At 46.1% G+C, this 23,290-nt stretch overlaps 1 protein-coding gene across 2 annotated transcripts; it reads left to right on the top strand.

Annotated features, from left to right (window-relative positions):
* The first annotated feature begins 3,047 nt into the window (after positions 1-3,047).
* On the top strand, positions 3,048-20,796 carry Irf4 (interferon regulatory factor 4). 2 transcript variants are annotated; one of them, NM_013674.2, is made up of 9 exons: positions 3,048-3,110; positions 4,363-4,610; positions 5,495-5,681; positions 6,506-6,594; positions 7,260-7,404; positions 8,953-9,060; positions 11,223-11,576; positions 15,187-15,299; positions 17,342-20,796. In NM_013674.2, exons 2-9 carry the CDS (start codon positions 4,395-4,397, stop codon positions 17,480-17,482), a joined length of 1,353 nt encoding a protein of 450 aa, NP_038702.1. In that variant the 5' UTR covers positions 3,048-3,110; positions 4,363-4,394; the 3' UTR covers positions 17,483-20,796. The 2 variants fall into 2 exon arrangements, with proteins under 2 accessions (NP_038702.1, NP_001334437.1); NM_001347508.1 differs by having other exon boundaries at positions 7,263-7,404.
* The last annotated feature ends 2,494 nt before the right edge of the window (positions 20,797-23,290 follow it).

The raw sequence follows: 23,290 nt of genomic DNA on the forward strand, positions 1-23,290 counted from the left end.
TTTGTTGTCAGAGCACTGCAGAAAGCAGGGTCACCGCCACTCTTGAACGTGGGAAAGTTAACTCACCACCCACGCTTTCACCCCTGTGAACTCTAGACACCTCCTCTCGTCCATGTATCATGAAGTGGTTGTCAGGGCTCACAGTGGGCGTTAGTCCATGCACCTGGAATCAAAGCATCAGAGGTTTTGTCTTCGTTTTAAATCAGAGGCAATGCATTAAAACAACAAAGTTTTTTTCTTTCCTGTTTTATTTTTTAATGTTTTATAAAATAATTTTTCCCAAAGATAGAATTTTACTTCAAAACAAAACAAAACAAAACAAAACAAAACAAAAACAAATGTAGTTCTCATTTTAAAAGAGTGAGGTCATCAGAAAATACATTTATCCGAAACAAGGTCTCCGTCTCTTGGAAGAGAGAGTACTGGGAATTGAACCCAGTGCCTTCCACACACAAGACAAGCATTCTACTGCCACGGTACACCCTAGGCTGAATAATGTCTTTCTGAGTATCTAACACTGACTGGCTCTATAAACCACTTGTTCTTACTTGTGAATGTATAATTTTAAAAGGTCAATTCTCAAAATACTGAGCTGCAGTCTAGCTTTTCTTACCGTCTTTTTATGGGAAGTATGAATGAAAAGTTTGCCCCATTCAGACCTCGATCACTGCTCAGTGGCTCCTTAGCCCAATAACATTAGTAATCTCCTCGGGGAGTATGGAGCTCTGCCTTTGGGACGGATGCTCAATTCACTAATTTCCTGTGACATTTTTCAAACAACAGTCCGCCATCTCACTGTGACATGTATCGATTTTCTTAAGTGTCAGTGCGAAAGAGGATGGGAAATTGCCTACTGGCAAAATTGTCCCCATTCTTTCAAGTCTGACTGTGATTTAAGAAGTTCTTAGTGGTCAGCTAGAAGGGCCCACCTGGCCATTCCTTCCTCTCCACCAGCAACAATGGGAGCATGTGATTCACAAGGGAATCACATTCAACTAAAAAGAGAAACCGGGGTATGCTGTTTGCAAGGAACGGTTGAAACTGGAACTCAATATGTCGTGTGGTGTGAAATAAATGTGTGTCTCACATGTTTTCCCATGCTGGGGGCAGGGGTAAGAAAGTAAAAGGCAGACTGGTTAAAGACATGGGGTGGGGAGGGCTGGAGGGACGAGTGGTAAGAAATGGCGACAGAGGAGATGAAGGTAATGTCATAATGAAACCCATCACTGCTGTGTGCAACTAATAGATGCTAATAAAATAGGAAGTTTTAATGATTTAGGTAGCTTATTGCTTGCATTCACCTCACTGTTAAACTATCACTTCTGGGGGATCCACACAACGAGCGAGCGAGTAAACCAGAAGATGGCGTTGAAGATTAGTAATCATATCTTTTAAACAAGATAACCATGTGAAGTCTCAAAAGGTTTCTTGTAATGACTGTTGTTTAAACTTCTGAAAACAGAGGATGTAGATTGGCTGAGGAAAATGTTGAAACCGCCTAAGTCAAGGTAGAAGACACGTGTGTCTAAGTGAAAAAAAGAAAAAAGAAAAAAAAAAAAAACCAAAAACCTCGGGTTGGCTGCTTCTGTCCTTAGTCTGTGCACGCTTTGAAGAAATGTAATTCCTCAGCAGCAAGGCTGTGCTATCTGAAGCTACAATCTCTGCTTTGCTCCGAGGTGTGTCTCTGGTGACCGGGATAGTTCCCGACAGACAGAAGGTGTTCAAAGAATATTTTTGAATGAATGAAACCCCAAAGGAAGAAGAGGGGAAAATGGGTGTGACCAAAATTTTCTTTGAACGAAACTCTGTTGTTTACTACCAGGGCTCTGACAATGGAAAACTAATTGGGGTGAAAGAACGACATGGCATCCTGTTAATTTCTGAGAAAGCCTGTTGATGTTAGGAAAAAAAAACATGCCGGTGGGCATCTCTGCACCAGTTTTCCTGTGGCCAAAATCAGATGTTTCTCCTAAAGTCCAGAACCCAGGATGGAAGATTAAAAGAAAAACTGAGAAACATGTGAAATGAAAAAGTTGTCAAATCTTTACAAACGCTCCAAGTTGACCTGTGGTGGTGGTAATCTAAAATGATACAGAAACTGGTAGTCTGCTTGCTTACCTGAAAACACCAAGATAACATATAAGCTCCAGGCATCCAAGCTGAGCTGGAGAAAGTCAGCGGCAAAAGCTCATGGAGTTTACATATGAAGGTCAAAGAAAACACGAAAATAAAGTAAAACCTTCAGTCAGCCTAGCTGTTCTATTTGGGGCATTGGTACCTCACCGGCAACTGCCTCCCACGAGGCTGAGGTTAAAATTATCATTTTAAGGTGAATTGACATCCGGAAGCGCGCTAACTACCTGAGTACTCAGGGATCCCCCATCTCTTTTATGTTGCCATGATTGAAACTTTGGGGACTGTGCTTGTCTGAGTCATCTCAATTCGTCGGTTTCATTCACCCAACATGTATAAGCGTTTCAAACACAGTATTTGGGCCACGGCTTATAAACTTGCCTTTCTATTTTTCTTTTTAGTGAGCGTGATATTCTCTAAACGCTCAGAGAGACAAGACTCCGCTTTGCCCAAGGATGCTCCCGACCTCTCTCAGTCTATCTCTTCTGTCACATGCTGTGAGAACCAAGTTCCCTGTGCTCCAGACTCTCCATCACTTCCCAACCTGGCCATGAGCAGTTAGTAGTTATCAGCTATGCTCAGTGCAGATTCCAGTATCCCCTTTGCATGCCTCCACCTTCACAGGAACGGGCCATACCGACTTGTCCCATCCGGTTGAGGATTTCTGAGTACATCAGAGTCCCCAGCCCCCTCCACAGGAGGAGCTGAAGAAAGCCAGGGTTTGTCTGAAGTGGGACAGCCCTTGACCCGGTGGGCTCTAGTCCGAAGCTCCTGTTCCTGCGGGACACCCAGGCACAAGGCAGAGGTGGGGGGCGGTCCTGGGTATGGGCAAGCCACGCCCTCTCAAGGCGGGGCCGAAGCGCCCGCCCTGCACTCCGCCTCCGGCTCTATAAAGTTCCTCTTTCTCACCTCACTTTCCTAGTTTCACCACTTGAACTTGGGACCCTTTGCTGCCCTCAGCTAAGAGTGCGGGTGAGGTAAGGCCTGTAGTCGGGCAGAAGGAGGAGTGTGAGGCTGGTGGCAGAGGAAGCCTGGCTTCCATCTCTGAGCCTGAGGGAGAATGCTGAGATAGCGGACCCAGGCTCCGCTCATCTACGCTGCCCTAGGACCTGTGCACTTCGGGTTTTGTATGAAGCTGTTTGGGTGGGAGTTCCAGAACATCCCCCACGGGCTGGGCGGGACGAGCTAATGGGACTGTGGTGTCATCAAAGGATCGCACTGGCCACAGCTTGTCCTCAGAGGGACAGCCTCTGACTCTCTCTGCTCCAGTGGAAAGCTCCTTTCCAGCCCTGGTTCCTAAAGGACCCAAACTCATCTAGGGCTCCAGAGCGTGATTCCTAGGCCGGGCAGCCAAGAAGAGCTGAGAGCTCCAAACTTAGGGTGCTCAGAGCCCCTTTCCCCGCATGCCCCTTCTTCACTTCTCTGGCAAGAGTGCTAGTGTTGCTGTCCGCAGCACCCCTTATTCCCAGCCTCGGCTTCATTCCTGCCAGGGTTCACGCTGACATTCTGCAGGTTGGAATCTCCTGTTTCTTGGCTGCGCTGCTTGCCCCATAACCAGACTTCCACTTGTTGCTTCCAGGACCCACGTGATGGTCTCTGGTTGGGTAGGCCTGGGGTTATTCCGAGGACAAAGTAAGGGTGTCATAGAAGAAAGTCAAGAGAGTAAGCTAGGTACCGCAAACCTGCATGGCAGGGACACAGGACCTGGACAAGGGCTAGTCCATGTGCCAGGTCCTTTTCGCCTGGGGCAGCCAGGGCAACCTAAACCCAGGAAGGGGCAAGTGTAGAAACAGTGAGGGAAAAGTGGGATGAAAGCTACTTGGATCCAGCACAGAGGGACGAGTGAGCAAAGTGAGCGCCCCAGCGTGGCGCAAGACTTGGGATCTGCAGAGAAGCTGTGTAGCTAGGAGCTTTCAACGGAGCGTGTTAATGTAAATGTAAATGAAGAAATTACCTAATTTTTTTAATAAAAGAAAGAACAGACAGGCAAAAAAAAAAGGAGGAGGAGGAGGAGGAGGAGGAGGATGGTGCGCGCCAAGGGATGCTCTCTATACCTTCGTCAAAGTACCTTCTCTTGGGGGACTTCGGAGACTCTGGCACTGCACCCGAGCACCTTGGCAGCCTCAGAGACTCGGGGCCTCGTGGGCACTGCAAGAGTTTGGGACGGGGCTTCCTCCCGCCTCCAAAGTGATGCGAAGGTAGTTGCAGGGAATGTGTGTCTCTCCTCAGCGCACAAGCCCAGGAGGAGGTCCGCACGCGTCATGAACTTGGAGACGGGCAGCCGGGGCTCAGAGTTCGGCATGAGCGCAGTGAGCTGCGGCAATGGGAAACTCCGACAGTGGTTGATCGACCAGATCGACAGCGGCAAGTACCCCGGGCTGGTGTGGGAGAACGAGGAGAAGAGCGTCTTCCGCATCCCGTGGAAACACGCGGGCAAGCAGGACTACAATCGTGAGGAGGACGCTGCCCTCTTCAAGGTTAGCAGCATTCAGGGATCCCTGGGCAGGGGTGGGGGTGGGGATGGGGAATCTGAAAGCTCTGAATGTCTGTGGCTCCCGGGCAAGGGACTAAGAGGTGGGCTCCTGCAAGGAGGAGGCCAGAGCATCAAGCATTGGACCCTGCTTAGGCAAAGTCCCCAGGAGAAGGGAAAGAGGTTGCAAACTCTCCGGGGATTGCATACACAAGAAACCAGGTCCCAATACTGTTTGTGTGGAGGAAAGAACTTCCAGCTTCAGGGGCATCTCTGGGGGACCGAGGTTCCGTTTGCATAGCCCATTCGCTGTTTCCTGCCACCACCACCGACTGCTAGGGCCACTCTCTGCTTCCCTGTCTCTCTGTGTTTTGTTATTTTTCTGAGTTTCTCTCTCTGGGTTTTGTTTCTTTGATTGGGCACCTCTACTGTCTGGTTCTAGTTCTAGAAGCTGCGATCTCTGATTTTCTTTCTTTGAGTAGCTTTGACTATTCCGAGTCTTTCTCTGGTATCCCCCTCCGACCCCGTGTGAGTCCCTTAGGACTGATGTCCCCAGAGAACTGGCTCACTGAACTGTGAAGCCCCCAGCCTCCACCTGCCAGCAGGCCGAGGAAGGGGACTTCCTGCGGGAATTTGTTCAAAGTACCTCTGTGATTTTGTAGATGTCCTCTCTGGGGCCTGCCCCCTCCACAGCTCTGTCCCCAGTCTTGCCCACACTTGATTCAGGCGCTGGGCGTGTACAGCCCATACTAGGGGTCTCAGGACCCCACTAACATCATGTTCCACATTTCAGGCAACAGCAAATTTGAAACAGTAACCTTCCTTGCTGAAATGCAATCCATAGAATTCTTTTGACGCTCTGGGCTTGACTTTTCTTCTCATCGTTCTTAGGCTTGGGCATTGTTTAAAGGCAAGTTCCGAGAAGGGATCGACAAGCCAGATCCTCCTACTTGGAAGACAAGATTACGATGTGCTCTGAACAAGAGCAATGACTTTGAGGAATTGGTCGAGAGGAGCCAGCTGGATATCTCTGACCCATACAAGGTGTACAGGATTGTTCCAGAGGGAGCCAAAAAAGGTAAGGGGTTTTCCCAGCCCAGGTGGCAGGATAAAGGCATTATGGCACTCAGAGAGCCCTTCTTCCTAGAGACAGTCACGTCCTACCTCTGCTGTAGGTTAAGCCCAGATGTCCTTTTGCCCATGTCCTCTCTGTTATAAGTGACAACCCTGTGGTGTTAGTATAGGATGACCTGGCAGACTTTAAGCCCCATGGGTGTGTGGGTTATGCACTTGAAGGCATTATTTTCAGTTACTCCATTCAATTAGGATCTGGATCAAATTTCCAAACAAAATCTGGAAAATCCATTAAATGTTTACTTACCTAATATCCTCTAGTAAGCATTTTCAAGAGGAGAAAGCACATCCCACACCCCATACATATTCACACTTCTTGTAATAAAACTGCTAGAGTTTCTGGTTTAACATGGCCTGCTAGGGTGGTTATGAATATTCAGATCTTGAGTTCCCTCTCTTCCAACTAGTCTACCTCAAGCAGTGCTCAGGAATCTGCATTTGGTTCCAACCATACAGGATGCCTTAACTAGGTACCATCTCACAACCAGAAACCACTTGGTGGATCACAGGGATCCTGGGTGGTGTTTCCTTCCCTGGCTGTCACTCACAAGTCAGCAAATGTTTAATCAGTTTAATGGCAAAGACAAATATCTCTCTAAGAAATTGCTTGAAAAACAAACAAACAAACAAAACAAAACAAACCTAAAATACCCGATTGGTTAATAGGGCTATGCATTCTAAGAATTAAGTGCATAGGTACTTTTATAAGATTTAAGTCAGTTCCTTGTCTTACTCTGTGTTCTCTCTTCCTTTTCCCCAAACACACAGGAGCAAAGCAGCTCACTTTGGATGACACACAGATGGCCATGGGCCACCCCTACCCCATGACAGCACCTTATGGCTCTCTGCCAGCCCAGGTATGTGGTAGACTCTTGGTCTTGTGGAAGGCTGGCCCATGCCCTTTTGACTGGCTCCACACAGAGAGGCAAACACAAATGAAAAGTGTAGGGCTGACTTCTTATTTGCTATGGCTAGTACACACGCTGAACAAAAACTTGGTCAGAGAAGGATGTTTCAGTTCCAGTGTGGTGTCACTGTCCCTGACGCCACAGTTTTGTTGGGGAGTTTGATGTGTCCCACCTGTGGAGAGAGGCTTCCACTGATGGTCAGATCTTCTGGGAATCAGACCTTTTGTGGAAGTCAAAGGTTTTGGAAGTAGTACTTTATCATGTGAAACCGCAGAGCAGCTGACTTCTCTAGGCGTCCCTGATGTGAATTACAGTACTGTTTTATTCACTTTGGTGGCTTAAAAAGGGCAGATTTCACTGCGGTATTCTTGGTGCCGTGTTCAGCCATATGATGAAGCCTTACAAAAATCACAGCTTTATACAATGTCCTCATTGTGCTTTCAGACCCTCTATGGCTGTTTTTTACCTAGTGTGATAGACAGTCCATGTCACTTTTTGGGCAAAATGACTTGGCTGCTGGACAAAAAAAGGGGTTCCCTGAGGAGTTTGGGTGATATGAAATGACTCCGACACCCACTGATGTCTTCCTCTTAGCAATCCCTGTGCTCTGTCAGCAGGTTCATAACTACATGATGCCACCCCATGACAGGAGCTGGAGGGATTATGCCCCTGACCAGTCACACCCAGAAATCCCATATCAATGTCCTGTGACGTTTGGCCCACGAGGCCACCACTGGCAAGGCCCATCTTGTGAAAATGGTAAGGATTGTGCCAGGGCAGCAGACAGAAGAACAACCTGAGCTCGGGGTGTGGACAGCACCACAGGGCTTTTCCCTACCATTGAGATACCAGAGACACATCATATGAAGCTGCTACTGTTGTTGTTGTTGTTGTTGCTGCTGCTGCTGCTGGGGTGGTGGGGTGGTGGGGTGGTGGGGTGGTGGAGTGGTGGTGGTGGTGGTGGTTGTGGGGTGTTGGGGTATGTTGCCTTGTCCTGTGAAATGTTGAAGTCCTTAGATCCATGATAGGCCTCAGTCTGTGTGGGGACTTAACTAGAAGACCCCAGAGATCATTCCAAGTAGCTGAAAAGTGCCCCATTTTTAATACATAGAGAAAAACATGGATGACAACAAATTCTCAATGACAGTAATGTCAATTATAAAACTCGTCTATATTTTGTTTTAACTGAGCTATCCCTTATTTCCGATGGTGATTAAGTTGGGGGGTTTGTTGTATCCCACCTATCTCCCTAGTCTGTATCTTTCTACTCTCCTGTAAAGTAGAGAGTTGTACCCAGTCCACCTCAGCAGGAAATCATTGCTAGTTCATGTCTCTTGAATAATAATGAGTCATCTATAGCTGTTCTTGGTACTAAGGAAGGAAGGATCAGAGCGAAAGTAATCCACAAAGTGTCTCTACAAATGAGTGCCCTGCCCGAAAGACCCACAGGGGTCCCCCCATGCTAGCTGGGCTCTCACAGAAGAAACGCCCACTAACCAGACACAAAAAAATTTCACAAACTATGTTCAGTGAGACTTGGGTCCTTTAGTGTTTATTTAGGTGAGTGCACCAAGCTCCACCTCGGGTCCTTTTTTGGCTGTGTATTTTAAGGTAGAGTCTTGCTAAATTACCAAGGCTAGGATCTTCCTGCCTTCAACTCTTGAGTAGCTGGGACTACAATCTTGTTCTAACGGGCTGAACATAAAACAAGTTTTTAGGACTTGCAAGTTCACTGTTTAAATATAAGTCTTGACATGGGTCGCCGTGCGAGTAGTTCTTTTATATTGTTCTGGCAATACTTTCCTTGTGACAATTTCATCAACACCCTCACTCAGTCTGTGCATGCTTACACTAATCTTGCTTTAGTGTGACATAACTTCTCTGCTGCCAGAGAACACGGTTCAGCCCCTCCCCCTAGCTAACAAACAGTGAGCAGAATAAATGAGGGTTGAATAATTAATTCATCTTTGAACTAGTCTTATAGAAGTTTGAACTCTGACCCTGCTGGTAACTTGCTATGTGGGCTGGTGCAAGTCCCTCTCCTTCTGGGCCTCAGTTTCCCTATAGATTTGGAGTGAGCCCCAGGTTTCCATCCAGAGCTGTACTGTGGCTCCTTCCTTCATCACCCTAATTTTTATCACTGGATGTGGACTTTGGACTTTGTCCCATAATCACACGTTATGCTGCTAGCAGGTGCTTAGAGGCTGTCAGGCTTGGGTTGGAGGCCATGGCCTCTCCCAACTCAAGAGCCTCCCCGCACTCAGACTCGATACTTAGACATCATCTGATTTTTATTTGCAAATGCAGGTTGCCAGGTGACAGGAACCTTTTATGCTTGTGCCCCACCTGAGTCCCAGGCTCCTGGAATCCCCATTGAGCCAAGCATAAGGTCTGCTGAAGCCTTGGCGCTCTCAGGTGAGTGTGGCGCTTCCTGTAAAGCTCCGAGGGAGGGGGCATCTCTCCTCTACTGAGGTTGGGTGAGGATTTAGACTCTCGCCTTGCAGGCCCCGGGGTCTGGAGTAGGCATGGTCCAGGCTATGTGGACATCACGCTGAGTCAAATACACTATTAGAAATCTCCACAGCAGTACCAGCTAGCCAAATACTATTTGGACGATGTCTTTAACCTTCTACATCATTACCTGCCCAGTTTTCCAGGAATGTGTAACCAGGCTCCTCCTCCAGCCGACATTCTCCATTCTCGCAGTGTGGAAAGGCTTTATAGGCACAAAAGAATGCTGTTTGTCCTTTTAGGGTGTAGGGTTGGCCACAAACAGGTGGTCTGAGTTGCTTCCAAGGAACACTGGTTCTGAACCCTGGTCTCTGAGAAGTTCTTATGCCCCCTAAAGGATCATATAGGTCTGACTCCCTCACAACTTTGACAGAATTGCTGAGCATGTGTGGATGTGATCTGATTTTAAAGTTCTGTTACTAAGGAAGCCTGCACTTGGAGATACTGACCAGCATTTTAAAAGCCCACACTCCGTGGAAGCAGACATCTTATGTCCATTTAGTCTTTAGATGATTTTTTTGGATGTTTTCAAATGGAATTATTAGAATTCTCATCATGCCCTCGGCTACCTTAAAAGCCTCTGACTGAAAACATCAACTGCATTTTGACAATTTTAGACACTTCCCTTGTTCTCGAGGGAGGAAGAAGTTTTAAAATCTAGTTCCTTCCAGCTCTGATGCTCAGGGAGACTTTGTGAGCCACTCAAGAACAGCCGAGGAGCACATCTGGGCATCAGGGTTTGTCACAGACACTAGAATGCTCTAGATCCTCTTCTGGAGCGCCAAAGACTTGTGTGGGTGCCCCAAGAGTAGGAAATAAACAGCTATTTATATCTCTGCAATCTTGTGATTTTGGTGACATTAAATGAAATGAAACCTGCCCTACCACTCACCTCAGATGGCCAACGCCCCCTCTCTTTGGGTGCACCACTTGTGCTGTTCATAGCTGCAGCTATCGAAGACACCATGATGTGGGCTGTCAGAACTTGCCATTGAAGAATACGAGGCTTTTGTGGGTTTCTTCTTCTAGTTTGCATAATTAATTATCAACCCTGAGTGCACTTTTCAGAAAGCTATTCTTTCCAGGCATTGTTGGGGCTCCAACCACCAGCACGGGTATCTATCTCTGCCTGGGGAGCCCTTTGCACACCCAGCTTGCCCTTTCGGCCCGTGGGTGGTATTTTAAAGTGGCTTCTGAAATCAACAAAATCATGTGTCAATAAATTCCTGTCTTAAAGCTGTAGAAAACCTAGTTGTTGGGTTCTTTTCAGAGTTGAACACGAAGCTTAGAGGGATTTCAGGGGGTTTTACATTAACCACTGGCTTTTAGAGCAGTTCTCATCAATTTCTTCCCCTACTCCAAGAGAGCTGACTTAAAAATAAGAAAATAAAGGTATCATTTTCCAGAGCCCAGAAATTGTTATTTTAGTGCCTGTCTCTAACATATCTATGTGGGTTTTGTTGTTGTTTGGTTTTACTTAATGACATCATGGTAACACCTTAGGGAAGTTCCAGAGCTGAGGACACTATTTGCTTTTCTTCTAAGATGTTTCTGTATTTCTTTTACTAATAGAAATCTGTCCCAGAGGTCAACTCCAAAATCAAAATTGAGTTGCTGGAAAACGAATTCCAATTCGGTAGTATTATTTCATATTGTAGACAAAATGCCACCACTGTTAACACCATCATCCGAAAAGCCCTCATAACAGGGGTGTGCTTTCTAATAAAATTTGGCTGAAAATTCAAGAAATATATACCTCTCCCCAAGAGAAGTAAATGGCCACAACAACATTTGAAAATGATCGTGTTAGAGAGATCAGTTTCTTTCCACAAGCTTCTCTTAGTATTCTGTGCTTGAGGTCTAAGAATCTACAGGGAATAAGAGCAGCTAACATCTCCAAGACTTCCTTGGTCCTAGGATCTTTCACTTGTTCGTGGAGCATCTTGACACTCAAGTGTTCCACCTGCTGTCCTTCGTATCAGTCTAGTCACCGAGTTTTTGGGGCTCTGAGCAAGGTGGCACCTTTTTCAAATCCATCAGCACTGACTCCAGAGTTTTGTTCACAGACTGCCGGCTGCATATCTGCCTGTATTACCGGGACATCCTCGTGAAAGAGCTGACCACGACGAGCCCTGAAGGCTGCCGGATCTCCCACGGACACACCTATGATGTTAGCAACCTGGACCAGGTCCTGTTTCCCTACCCGGACGACAATGGACAGAGGAAGAACATTGAGAAGTTGCTGAGCCACCTGGAGAGGGGACTGGTCCTCTGGATGGCTCCAGATGGGCTTTATGCCAAAAGACTCTGCCAGAGTAGGATCTACTGGGATGGGCCCCTGGCACTGTGCAGCGATCGGCCCAACAAGCTAGAAAGAGACCAGACTTGCAAGCTCTTTGACACACAGCAGTTTCTATCAGGTAACACACCTCACAGTCTGTTAGAATGGAGGTGGTGGTGGGTGCTGGCTATAAAGGTCTCAAATGGCAGTGTCTGCCTACCCCAGACAGAGGTCTTCCTCCTGAGATCTGTGAGCTCATGCAGAAATAGAATTCCTGCCTGATTCATGCCTAGCCTTTGTCTGTTGTGTACTCCCCTGATTAGCAGAGGGCCAGAAAGAGGATCCATATTTGCTGGCCAGGATAGACACTGGTGTGGGTTGATCTCTTAATTTATCATCATTCTTTTCACTCTAGGCTTTTGTTTTGTTTGTTTTGTCAGAATATATGTAGCTCAGGCTGGCCTAGAACTCCTGCCTCGGGATTTTATCTGTACACCAGCACATCTGGCCAATGAATTAAAATGTGGGCTTTCAGCGGCATGTGCCCCACCCCCAGAGAGGTTTCACTGTGTTGGCTCTCTGCTCTCAGCAAGTTTATCTGCTGACACCTCAGCTCTTTAGGGGTTTCTAGAAAAATCAAGAAGGTTAGAAACACCATCTTAACATTTTTGGTTATGAGATGTGTCACCCTTATAAAATTGTCACACTTGCGAGGCAGGACCAAAGCTGAGAATGTAAGGAGCAGATTCAGCGAGGGGGAAATTCGGAGAAGAATTTGGTCTTATCTCTGGCATACGAAGGCTTCTAATCATATTTTCCAGAACCTGTACTTCTTATGGTATGATTTTTGACTTTGGGTAGTTACGTTAGACCAGGGCTGGCTTATATGAAGTCATTAGTCTTGCCACTGGTGGGTACCACCCAGAGGCCTCCCCTAGAAACGTAGCCGAGGATGCCTTTAAGGAAGCAGGCTGCTCTGCTGACTGCTAATTGTCATTCCCTCACCCCATCATATCCTAAGCTTGCTTTCTTCCCAATGCCCTTCCCAAGCAGCTCACAGCTCTGGCTTTCCTGTGCTTTCCTTTTCTTGAACCGGGACTTGCCTTGCTCCTTCTCATCCATGCACACTGTGATGCTTTAAAATGCGTGCACACTAGGATCTGGCTAAATCCACTAATTAGCATGCATATCACCTTGCCTGTCTATCTTTTTTTAATTTGGTAAGAACATTACTTGAAATCTACTCTCGATATTTTTTTAAGCACATGGTCCATTCATTATTAGTCATGAGGATTGGTCCTTGAGCTTGTGTTCAGCAAACTCCTCATGTCTTAGTGACAGTTTATATTCTTTGACCCACAGCTTCCTAGCCACTTCCCACGTGTGGTGACCGCCATTTGGCGCTACTTTTATGAGCTCAACTATTTTGGAGTTCGCAATGCAATGGAGCGTCACGGTCTTTGTCTTTGTGTGCATGGGTAATTTCACTTGGCATGATGTTCTCCAGGCTCATTTGTGTCATTACTAATGACAGGCCTTCCTTCTTTATAAAGGCTAGGGATATTCCACTGGGGTATCTGTATCGTGTCACTTTCTCTTTATCTGTGTATCACTGTGGGTACTTGGGATGATGCCTTGTCTAAGCAGGTCTGACGGGTAACGCTGAGTGGGGGAGTATAGCTGTCTCTCCAAAACCAATTTGCTCTGCCTTGGTTACGTTAGACCAGGGCTGGCTTCTATGAAGTCATTAGCCTTGGGTCTGCACACAGAAGGGGACTGCTGAGTCCTCAATGTGCTGCTTCCTTCTGTTCATTTACAAAGAAGACGACAAGCCCTAGTGTGCTTGGTACTAGTGGTGTTTCCTCAGCCTTTTGAGCTCCAGTGGCCAATATTTGTTTAGGCTCATCCAAATCCTCTTTCGTTTCCAAAAACAAACATGCTCCTTGCTAAATATCCTCCCCTGAGAGGTGGGACACAGAAAAGAGAATCATCTCAGGCTCCAAGGTGTCTCAGGCTCCAAGGCGTCTCTGGCTCCAAGGACTGATGAAGATCCTTGGAGCTGGGTGTGATCTAAGCCTTGGTCAGACAGCCTTTGCCTCTCTTAGAGTGAGTTCTAGTGTTTGTGGTCCAAGGCAAAGAAAAATAACTTCTGGAGATGGATAGGTACACACATCCTATATCTGCCCTGGGGTCTGGAAGTCCTATGTGCCCTCCAGAAGGCTACCACTCACTCCCTGCTTGATTAAGGTAGCTCAGAATAGTGACAATTGCCAGCGACAGGGCTTTGAGGTACACTAAGTCTTGGTGTGCCAAAGAGGATCCAATTTGGCAGGAAACAAATGCCAAAACAGAGCAGACACCTTGGACTAGAAATTTGCTTCCTAGGACTTATTAGTTATTAATGAGTAAGGGCTATTTCCCTTTGTTCCCTTCTTCTCTAGTGGGGCCTGTTGTTTTTGCTGTCCACAGTCCCCAAGCCCCACAGAGGCTCAGGGAAGATGACATTGCTGCAGAGAGGCCCAACAGCCTCAGAACCTAAGGATGCCCACCCAATGGTCCGGGAAGAGCAGGCTGAGGTGGGCTTTCTCAGAGAGTCGCATCCCTTGCTATTCTGACCTAGCCCCTCGTAGGTGTCTTCCCGGCCACAGTGCTATGCACTTTATACAGTGTGCCTAAACCCCTGGGTTTGATTTAAATTCTGGAAGAAGAAAGAGAAAGAAATGCAGGAAGTCAGTTCTGTGAGCTTCTAGAAGCAGTTCGGTTGCAGAGAGCAGTGGAAATCTTTGATGTCTACCCATTCTGGATTTGCACCCCACTAGGGACAGTCCCCATAGGCACAGTTGAGAATTCATATCTGATCAGGGCAGAGTCTTCATGCCTGCTCTGTGGAGGCAGCTTTTTAATGTCAGTTCTTTGATGCAGACAAGACCTGGGAACCTAGCTCTGGGAGGAGGAATAAAGGTTAATGCCAGTGAGTGGATGTGGCTTTCTGCTTGTGCTGGGGGAGGAAGCCAAGGCCTTGCACATACAAGGCAAGTGCTCTGCTCCAAGTGGCGATGCCCCCAGCCATGGGCAGGTTTCTTTTCAGCAATCTTGTCTGTTTCATGTCTCTCAGGCAGGACTAGCCTCAGCATGACATCCTTGTCAGAGGGGCTTCATTGGTCCCCTTCTCCCTGTATCATCCTGTCCCCAAAGTGAGATTGAAGCCTACTCTGGTTCTCCAGTTTTGGAGTTTTAGACCTAGTGCCAAGTAGGACACAGCTGCCAACAGCTGGTGAGAGAAACAGATGCTCTTGGTGCCCAGACACCACGTGGCCTCCATGGTTAGCTAGTGAGGTTAAAAAAATAACCCTGGGCCATCAGAACATTGTGACTCTTTACATTAAAATGTCTCCTTGGCCTGTGCTGATTGCTTGACTCAGCATGGCTACTTTTCTTTTTCTTCTTTGTCTTCTTCTCTTTGACCTTGTGCATTTCTGTGAGTGTAGTGCTGCAGACCCAAGTTCTTAAGGTTGGGTCATGTTCCTTAAGAGTAATGAAGTAAAACCAGTGCCAAGTCAGGAGATCATATGTGAACTTGACCATGTGATTTTGTGTCTAGGGTCTGCTCTAAGGGCTGGACTTAGGGGAACAGAGCCCGGGCTCTCCCAAAGCAGACTTCCACGTGACTCTGGCTTTCCGTTCACCCGCTTTACCAGGTGTCTGAACAGTTTGGTTTTTTTTTTTCTTTCTTTCTTGTGGGTTTTCAGAGCTGCAAGTGTTTGCTCACCATGGCCGGCCAGCACCGAGATTCCAGGTGACTCTGTGCTTTGGTGAGGAGTTTCCAGACCCTCAGAGACAGAGGAAGCTCATCACAGCTCATGTGAGTACCTGGTTACATCACCCGTAAATCACACACTGTGGAGCTGTCCCTTTTAGAGAAGTGGCAAGTGACGAGTAAATGTCAGCTCACCTGGGAAAATAGATGTAGACCTTAAAATAGTGCAGGAGGAAGCAGGCTCCAGTGAACACCACAGCTCAGGGAGGCACCCGCAACCTACTTCCAGACAAATTCTGTCACCACCGAATCAGCAGGGCAGATGACTTGGACCCAAGGCTCTGTTTGTTCTGTATTCTTTATTGTTTCATACAGACAGTTACCTGCCCTTTTATAGGAATTTTCAATAGTTGGGACCAAGTACTGCCCTTCGACATCTCTGTTTCTTGTGTGGTTTTAAAGATGCTGTCCTTTCGAGTAGAGTAGCACTTTCTCCCTGGGAGGCTGCCTGTTATGTATTATGCTTCATCGTGCCTCCTAACTTCAGATAGTTCCCAGACCCTCGTTTTGTTGCTGGACTTTAGGGAGTTATTTAACAGTTGGACAAGGGAGGTGGAGGAGGCTGAGTCTTCCCAGGAATCAGGTAGGTCGGTCTATCCTCACAGCTAGGGTTTATTCGGATAATGTTCATCACTCACTTAATAATTAAAAGGTAATTCTGAATACATGATGTTTTTTAATTAGAAAATTTTACTTAATTACATATCTTGAAAAGTATGCAGTGTGGAGTAAAGGTTGTGTCCCAGATAGCCACAATATCTCAGTGCAAATGGGATATTAGCTCTGATGATATCTCTTAGTGGAGACTGAAGACTAGGCATACAGCGCAATGGAAGGCATTTGCTAGGCAGTGGTAAAGCCCTGGGTTCTAAACCCCGCCTAGGATGGGGGTTGGGCACTGATGTTGAACATCCAGCCTCCCTTCTCGGTTGCAAAAAGTAAAATCTAAGAAGCAACAAACGGGCTGGAGAGATGGCTCAGTTGTTAAGAGCACAGGCTGTTCTTCCAGAGGTCCTGAGTTTAATTCCTAGAAACCACATGTGCCTTACAACCATCTGCAGTGAGCTCTAATGCCATCTTCTGGTGTGTTTGAAGACTGCTACAGTGAACTCACATACATATAAATCTTAAAAAAATAAAAGGCAATGAAACTATGATCCTGGCCTTGAGCCTTTTCTCAGTTCTAACTGGTGGTTGATATCAAATGAGACTGCAGATGTGTGGATGAATCTAGCATAGATAAGCAGTATTTTTTTTTTTAAGGTAGTGAGTAAATTCTAGCATAGATCTCATTTTAAGGACTTTGGGTGCAGTGGGGCTCCGCAAAAAGGGAGCAACAATAGTCATATAGGCAAAGGGCCTCAAAATGCTGCCCCGTGGTCCACAGATGGAAAACATACATGGTCACCCATGAACTCTGCTGGTCTCCTTATTACAGACTTAATTCATATGGGTGCTTACAGAGGAATCCTACCAGACATCACATATCAAATAACAAAGAGGCTTGATTTATTGATGATTGGTTGTTACAGAGCACACAGCCTGACTTGGTGAGGCTGGCTTTGACTGGGGATGCAATCGATGCTTATAAACAAACTAGGTCCATCAGAGCCAGCGAGCTGCTGTCTTGTGGCTGGCCAGCTCTGTCTTCTACTTGTGGTTCAGAGTTCTGTCTATTTCACAGTCATCTGGTTCTTCAGGATGAGCCCTTCTGTCAGACTCATGAGCCTCACTTACCCAGCATGTTACTTAGCCTTTTAATTTGGTCATCTCATTCAATAATGTCCAGTTAACTCATTCGCTAAATATCAAATCCAAGAGGTGATTGGTTTCAAAATGCCATATTTATCTTCTATTATAGAATCAAGAGTTCTTTTTCCAGGGTTTTTAATTCCAGGTATTATAAGAGCAAATGAAACTGGTTTTTCAAATGGCTCTGAATGTGAACTGCTTCACTGTGTTATGTTATCCTGTGCAGCTTGTAGGTTTTTACTTAGAGTCCTAGGGTCATTTCATGATGTCCCAATTGTATGGTGTTGAGAAGAATATTCTAGTGATGTCTTTTTTTCTTAAATGTCTTATTAAAGGTGGAACCTCTGCTAGCCAGACAACTGTATTACTTTGCTCAACAAAACACTGGACATTTCCTGAGGGGCTACGAGTTACCTGAACACGTTACCACTCCAGATTACCACCGCTCCCTCCGTCATTCTTCCATCCAAGAGTGAGAAGAAATACTCTGACAGGGCAGCCGGCTGCTGCCCTTTCTCTTTGGAAGAGCTAAGAAGTGAGTGGGTTTCCACTTGAAGACAACAACAGGGCTTTGTGAGGAAAAACAGCTGTATCTGCTCAACAGAGGAGCTTCCCCCAGAAGAGTGCCTGTCATCCAGGTCTTGACAAGTGCCAGGACTTGGGTGACTGTGCCCTGGCTTATAACTGTGAAACTTGATCAGTGTTGTGTTTACATGTACTTGAATGCTGGCTTTAGCCTGGTATAGATGGACTTTTGCTTGAAGACTGAAAACCTGTGCCAGCATGAATCCCTGACAAGAGAAGACATACGTATTATTGGTCCATTTCTCAGGGAAGTAAAGTCTAGACTAGAGACTACGCTGTCCACTCACAGAGAAACGCATTCCTGGATAGAGGAGCTGTAGGTTGCCCAGATCATGTCCACTGAGTGAAGGGACTTGGTTCTTAGGTCCAGTCTAGGCTATCATGTCCTGATCCTGCACTCTCTCTGAGTAGACCCTACATCCTGTTTGCTCCCTCTTCTTGCCCTTCCCTAAAAGCCAGCTGGTGGACTCTTGTTGCCACATACTTGAGCCAAAAAACCATCAGGGACATATAAGATGAGACATGTTTGCATCTCCTCTGATCTAACAACGGCTACAAAGTTTTTTGTTGTTGTTGTCTCCCCTTTCTGTTTTGCCTCTCATTCTTTAGAATTGTTGCTTTTTTGTAAAGAAAGGAAGAGAGAGAGACCGAATATACTAGAGATAGATTTTTAAAATTCTGTGCCATTTCCCCTTCTATTTGTTTTGTTGGCCATCAGTGGTCCCCATGGCAACACTGGAAGGGCGGAGCCTTTGAGCAGGTTGGGAACTGTCCCGGACACCAGTGGTTCAGTGTACAGCTGTAGACTCAGTGAGCTGTTTCTGCTTATTTTGTATATTAGATGCTTCCTTGTGCCAATAATAGTTTGACAGAGTCTCAAAGCTACCGGGCTTCTTTTCCAACAACACATTCTTTCACAGAATCCCAAAGAGTCTCACTTGCCTTCACAACCGTCTGATCCTTTATTGTTACTGTTTTGTTTAGGTGGCTTTGCCATGCTCTGGGATTTTTCTCCTACCACAACATCATTCCTGACTCTTTCGGGCTCAGAAAGAGTTAAGCGCTCTTGCACACTTGGCACTTACTTCTTTTTAATTTTTTTTTTAACATGCCACTCTTAATATTTCTTCTTAAGTCTTTCAGCAGCATACATTCAATAAGCAATGGACCATTGGGTGTCTCATTTCATTGTTTTATTTTTAAAAAGGAACCTTTGACAAATAATACACATTACAGAAAATGGAAGCATTTTTCATAGAGAAGGTAAGAACTGAAATGCATTTTATGTTCGAATCCTCCTTGCTAGTATTAGCCCCAAGAGTTCAGTCTGTCCTTTAAGCATGTTTTAGTTTTCAATACATATATATGAAGTTGCCCTTTCTTAGAGAGAGAGAGAGAGATATGTGATGACACTCTTATGTACCCAACTATACAGATTTACCTCATCTTTTGAGTGGCATGTGGACTTCCACTGCTATGTGCCTAGGTGCAGTTTAGACATCTTCTTAGCTACCCATCCCAGCAGCCCACTGAGTCTCGTGAACTAAAGTCACTTATACATCTTATAGATGCAAAACATTCTGGGGTATATTATCCCAAGGGAAGATGAAGGCAAAATCGGGAAGCACTCTTCCTGAGGCCCCAAGCCACAGCTGTCCTCCTGGAGTATCTTAACCATATCTGGCACTTCACCAAGGTCCCTTGCCTGGTCCTGTATGACCATGACTCTTCAGTCCATAAGCAGATGCTTTGTCTCAATTGCCATGTGAAGTCTTTTGGTTTTTGGTTTTTTTCCTTAATGTTAAGCTGTTTTAACAGTGAAGCTGAATTTTCTGGAAAATGCTGTATGGTTCGAGCCCCCAGTTCATGTTTCACTTTACAGCCATGCATGCTGATGCCTTCCATCTTGACAAATGGAATGATGGGTAAACACTCCTGACACAAAGAGGAACACCTTCCTCGTCCCTTGCTGAAACAAAGTGCAATGCACACAGTAGAATTTAGTTTGCTTGCACTGGAAGATGCCGTTGAAGAGGTAGGCTGAGGAACACTGTATCCTAGGGAGAAAATATGCAAGTCTCACGGGTGCTTTCTGTTGGCTTGTTTCTGGTCCTTGAGCAGGCTTAAGTATCTAGTTTCAAACTAGAAGCCCCAAAGCCCTCAGTCGTTGTCCTGGACAGAGTTGGTAGACCCCACCTGTAGAAATCCAGATGCACTCTGGGATTGGAGCACAGAGAGGCTTGCTCTATCGTGAGAATGCCCAGCCTGCAGAGGCCCAGGTGCGGTGCCTGAGTGGCTGTATGCCAGACACAGGAACGCCAGCAGGCTGAGTGTGGTGACTGATATGTGAGGTGCCCTTGCCCTGCAGACAGGCTGAATGTGAGCCCCAGCAGCAGAGGATTCTGAGAGTCAGGGTGGTGTCATGTCCTACACAGGAAGAGCCTTCAATATTACTTTTTAAACGAACTTTCCCATTGCTGATATTTTGATAAAAACCCACACAAGGTTTAATTACATGCCCCCTCATCCCTCTCCACACAGTCTTGCCCATCCCACTGGTGAATTGTTGTTGTTCTTGTTGTTGTTTTTTGTTATTGGTGAAAATTGTGAAATTGTTAAGGTCTCTGTTTTTGTTATTTATCTCCCTAAATCACATGGCTGCTGCATACATTGCAATGTTGCCCTACCACATGTATGTTTTTGCAAGTTGCTTCTTCACTCATTGAAGAAGCCTGCACCGTAAGTGAAACTCACTTAGTCCTTGCTAATTGCTGCTCACTGTCACGTGAACGCAGAGAAGGCTGATTTTCCTGGACCCATTTTCAGTGCTTTGAGGAACATGAGTCCAGAGTATATTGAAGTAGAAGACAGTGTTTGGCAAGCCAGTTCTTATTAGACACTGCTACAGGCTTCACAATCTTCAAGGTGGACCCACCTCATGTGGAAGGGCATCATTGCCCCTCTGCTCCCATGCGCTGTGCACCCCCTTCACAGTGAAAGACCTGCTGGGGACCAGGACTCAGAGATCTCTGGCTTCGAGCTCATATCTTGGCTTCCTGTCATGTCTAAGCCCGACAGGAAAGTGTGGCACCATCCTGCCTGCGGCGTTGGATGGATAGGCCATGGATTTTGCTGTAAACTTGCTTCACAAGGAAAGCTGTGTGTTTTAAAATATTTGATAAATAAAGGATTTCTAGAAAGATTGACTGAGGAGCATATTTAATACCATCCTCACAGCCCTTGAAACACTTCCTCTATCTGCTGGGTTCTTGGTGAGGCTGTCAGTGGCCTACTTCCTTCCTGGCTGCCTGTGAGTCCCTGAAATCAGATCTCTAAAGTGTTCAGCAGAGAGAGAGAGAGAGAGAGAGAGAGAGAGAGAGAGAGAGAGAGAGAGAGAGAGAGGGAGGGAGGGAGGGAGGGAGGGAGGGAGGGAGGGAGAGAGAGAGAGAGAGAGAGGAAGAAGAAGGAGGAGGAGGAGGAGGATGAGGAGGAGGAGGGAAGAAGAGGGGAGGGGGGAGAGAGGGGGAAGAAGCAAGCTAGTTCTACAACCATGTCATTACTAGCACAAGTCCCCTCAGCTGTGTCTGAGGGAGCAACTATTCACACTGGGCTCCTTTGTTCTGCCTCCTCCTCCTTAGACCTATGTTCTGAAAGGCCTGGTAGACTTGGTGTTTTTTTTTTTTTTCTGTTTGTTGTGTTTTTTTTTCATTTTTAGAAAAAAAATTTAATATCTAGTGTGTGAGTTTACCTACTTGTAGGTACATGCACATGCAGTACTTGTAGGGCCAGGGAGGGGGGTCTGATCCCCTGTAACTGTAGGTACAGGTGGTTGTTAGCCACATACGCGAGAACCTGGAACTCCAGTCCTCTGGAAGAGCAACAAGGACTATTATCCAAGTTGAGCCATCTCTCCAATTAGGGAAAATATTTTTTAACTTGTTTTAATGGTTTGTTTTATACTTTGATTTCCTCTGAGTTTGTTGTCATGAGGGTAGCATATAGTGAGCCTGCACTCTGATAGGAGAGATTCCGGGGGAGAGGCACAGGGTGTCGGTAGACTCTTGGGTATCCCTAGGAGAACCTTGGCTGAAATTCCTCTCTGAGAAGCCAAGTCAGAGAATGCCGTTCTCAGCTGTATCACACACACTTCCTGACATGGCTGTGAACTTCCGTATCTTCCAGTGTCATAGGAAGACTGTCAGCCCAGGATAGGACTGTGGCCTGTGAAAAGCTCAGAGATTCAGAGATCTGAGAAAAGCATTTAGCAAGGATCTAAACAACATATTGAATTTACTAAATAAAAACCAATTGCTCTACTATTCCTACTTTGGGAGCTCTGTGTGTCCCATAAGTATAGATGGGCTCAGGCCAGCATGCACAGCCAGGATTTCTCCAGAAAGTTCTACTACTTGAACCTAAGCTTGTTTGAAGAGATTTTGCTGACTTTTGAGTTCTTACATGATATTCCTATTCCCACAGGGCTTCTGGTCTTAGACTTTTCTTTCCAGTTACAACTTTGGTTGTTGGATTTGGTTTTCTATAGTTGGTAGTATTAAGACAAATACAGGGTTTTTCACATGGGCAACACTCATCCATCCCAGAAACAAACAAACAAACAAACAAACAAAAACATGGCGTCTCCTACATGCCTTATTTCTGGGAAGGGACTGCAAGGTTGGTTGTAATATCTCATGTTTTCTAGCAGAAATGTCTTTTAATAAATGTCTAGTTAGGAATTATAGGGCACCCAAGGATGTTTCTTCTACAGCCTAAGCCAGGGGCCAGAGGATGTCTACACAGGTACCCTGCTCTTCCCTGGAAGACTTCTGCCCACCTGCTCACCTGGCCAGCTCTCTCTCATGATGATAGAACATCCTTTCTTTCTAAGCACTTCACCTTTCAGTGGCATCTCTGTGCCACTGAGAAACGATTTCATACTTTCTCTTGCTTTGCCTCCTCTCCTTTGGGACTAAGGATCAAAACAGCCAGAACAGTGGGGGATAGTGATCTGAGAAAAGTATGCTGGAAGGAATGGTGAGAGCCATGAGTTAGAAAGAACCATAGCTGCAAGATGAGAGAACAACTCCATGGTTAACGGTGTGGATCAACACCTGAAAATGATGGAGATGCTGAGATGGGTCTGATCAGAGCTGACTGTGGGCCAGAACTTACACACACACACACACACACACACACACACACACACGTGCGAGAACCCCTCACACACACAGGATGGTGGGGCAGAGTTTAGGTACTAGAAGCTCCTTCAAGGGTGCATCTTCAATAATAATCTTCAATTATCTAACTTTTCTCACACTAGACCCCACCTATCAAAGGTTGTACTTAAGGTTGTATCACCTCCCAGTAGTGCTCATCAGCCACAAAAGCTATTAACATTGGTATTTACTGTTTGTGTCTATGGCATATCACTGGTCATTCCTTTTTTATTTTTTTAACTTTTTATTGATTGTTTATGAATTTCACATCATGTACCTCAGTCCCACTCATCTCCCATCTCTTCATATCCACCCTCCACCCTTGTCACCTACCCGCCTCCGAAAAAAAATTTTTGGAAGCTGCAGTGTGTCACAGTGTGTCCCACAGTATACCCTTTTGTCCACACTTCCTTATATGCAAATGTTCATTGCAATGAGTCATTGGTCTGGTTCAAGGCCTCTGGCTTCTGTTACACTGTCAAT

Source organism: Mus musculus, chromosome 13 (assembly GCF_000001635.26).
Source record: "Mus musculus strain C57BL/6J chromosome 13, GRCm38.p6 C57BL/6J".
NCBI lineage: Eukaryota > Metazoa > Chordata > Mammalia > Rodentia > Muridae > Mus > Mus musculus.

Excerpts from the sequence above, each read along its gene's own strand:
- Irf4 (NM_013674.2), top strand. The coding sequence starts at position 4,395 with ATGAACTTGGAGACGGGCAGCCGGGGCTCAGAGTTCGGCATGAGCGCA. Across the intron at positions 4,611-5,494 it reads AGGACGCTGCCCTCTTCAAG|GCTTGGGCATTGTTTAAAGG; the intron begins GTTAGCAGCATT and ends CATCGTTCTTAG. Across the intron at positions 5,682-6,505 it reads TCCAGAGGGAGCCAAAAAAG|GAGCAAAGCAGCTCACTTTG; the intron begins GTAAGGGGTTTT and ends CCAAACACACAG.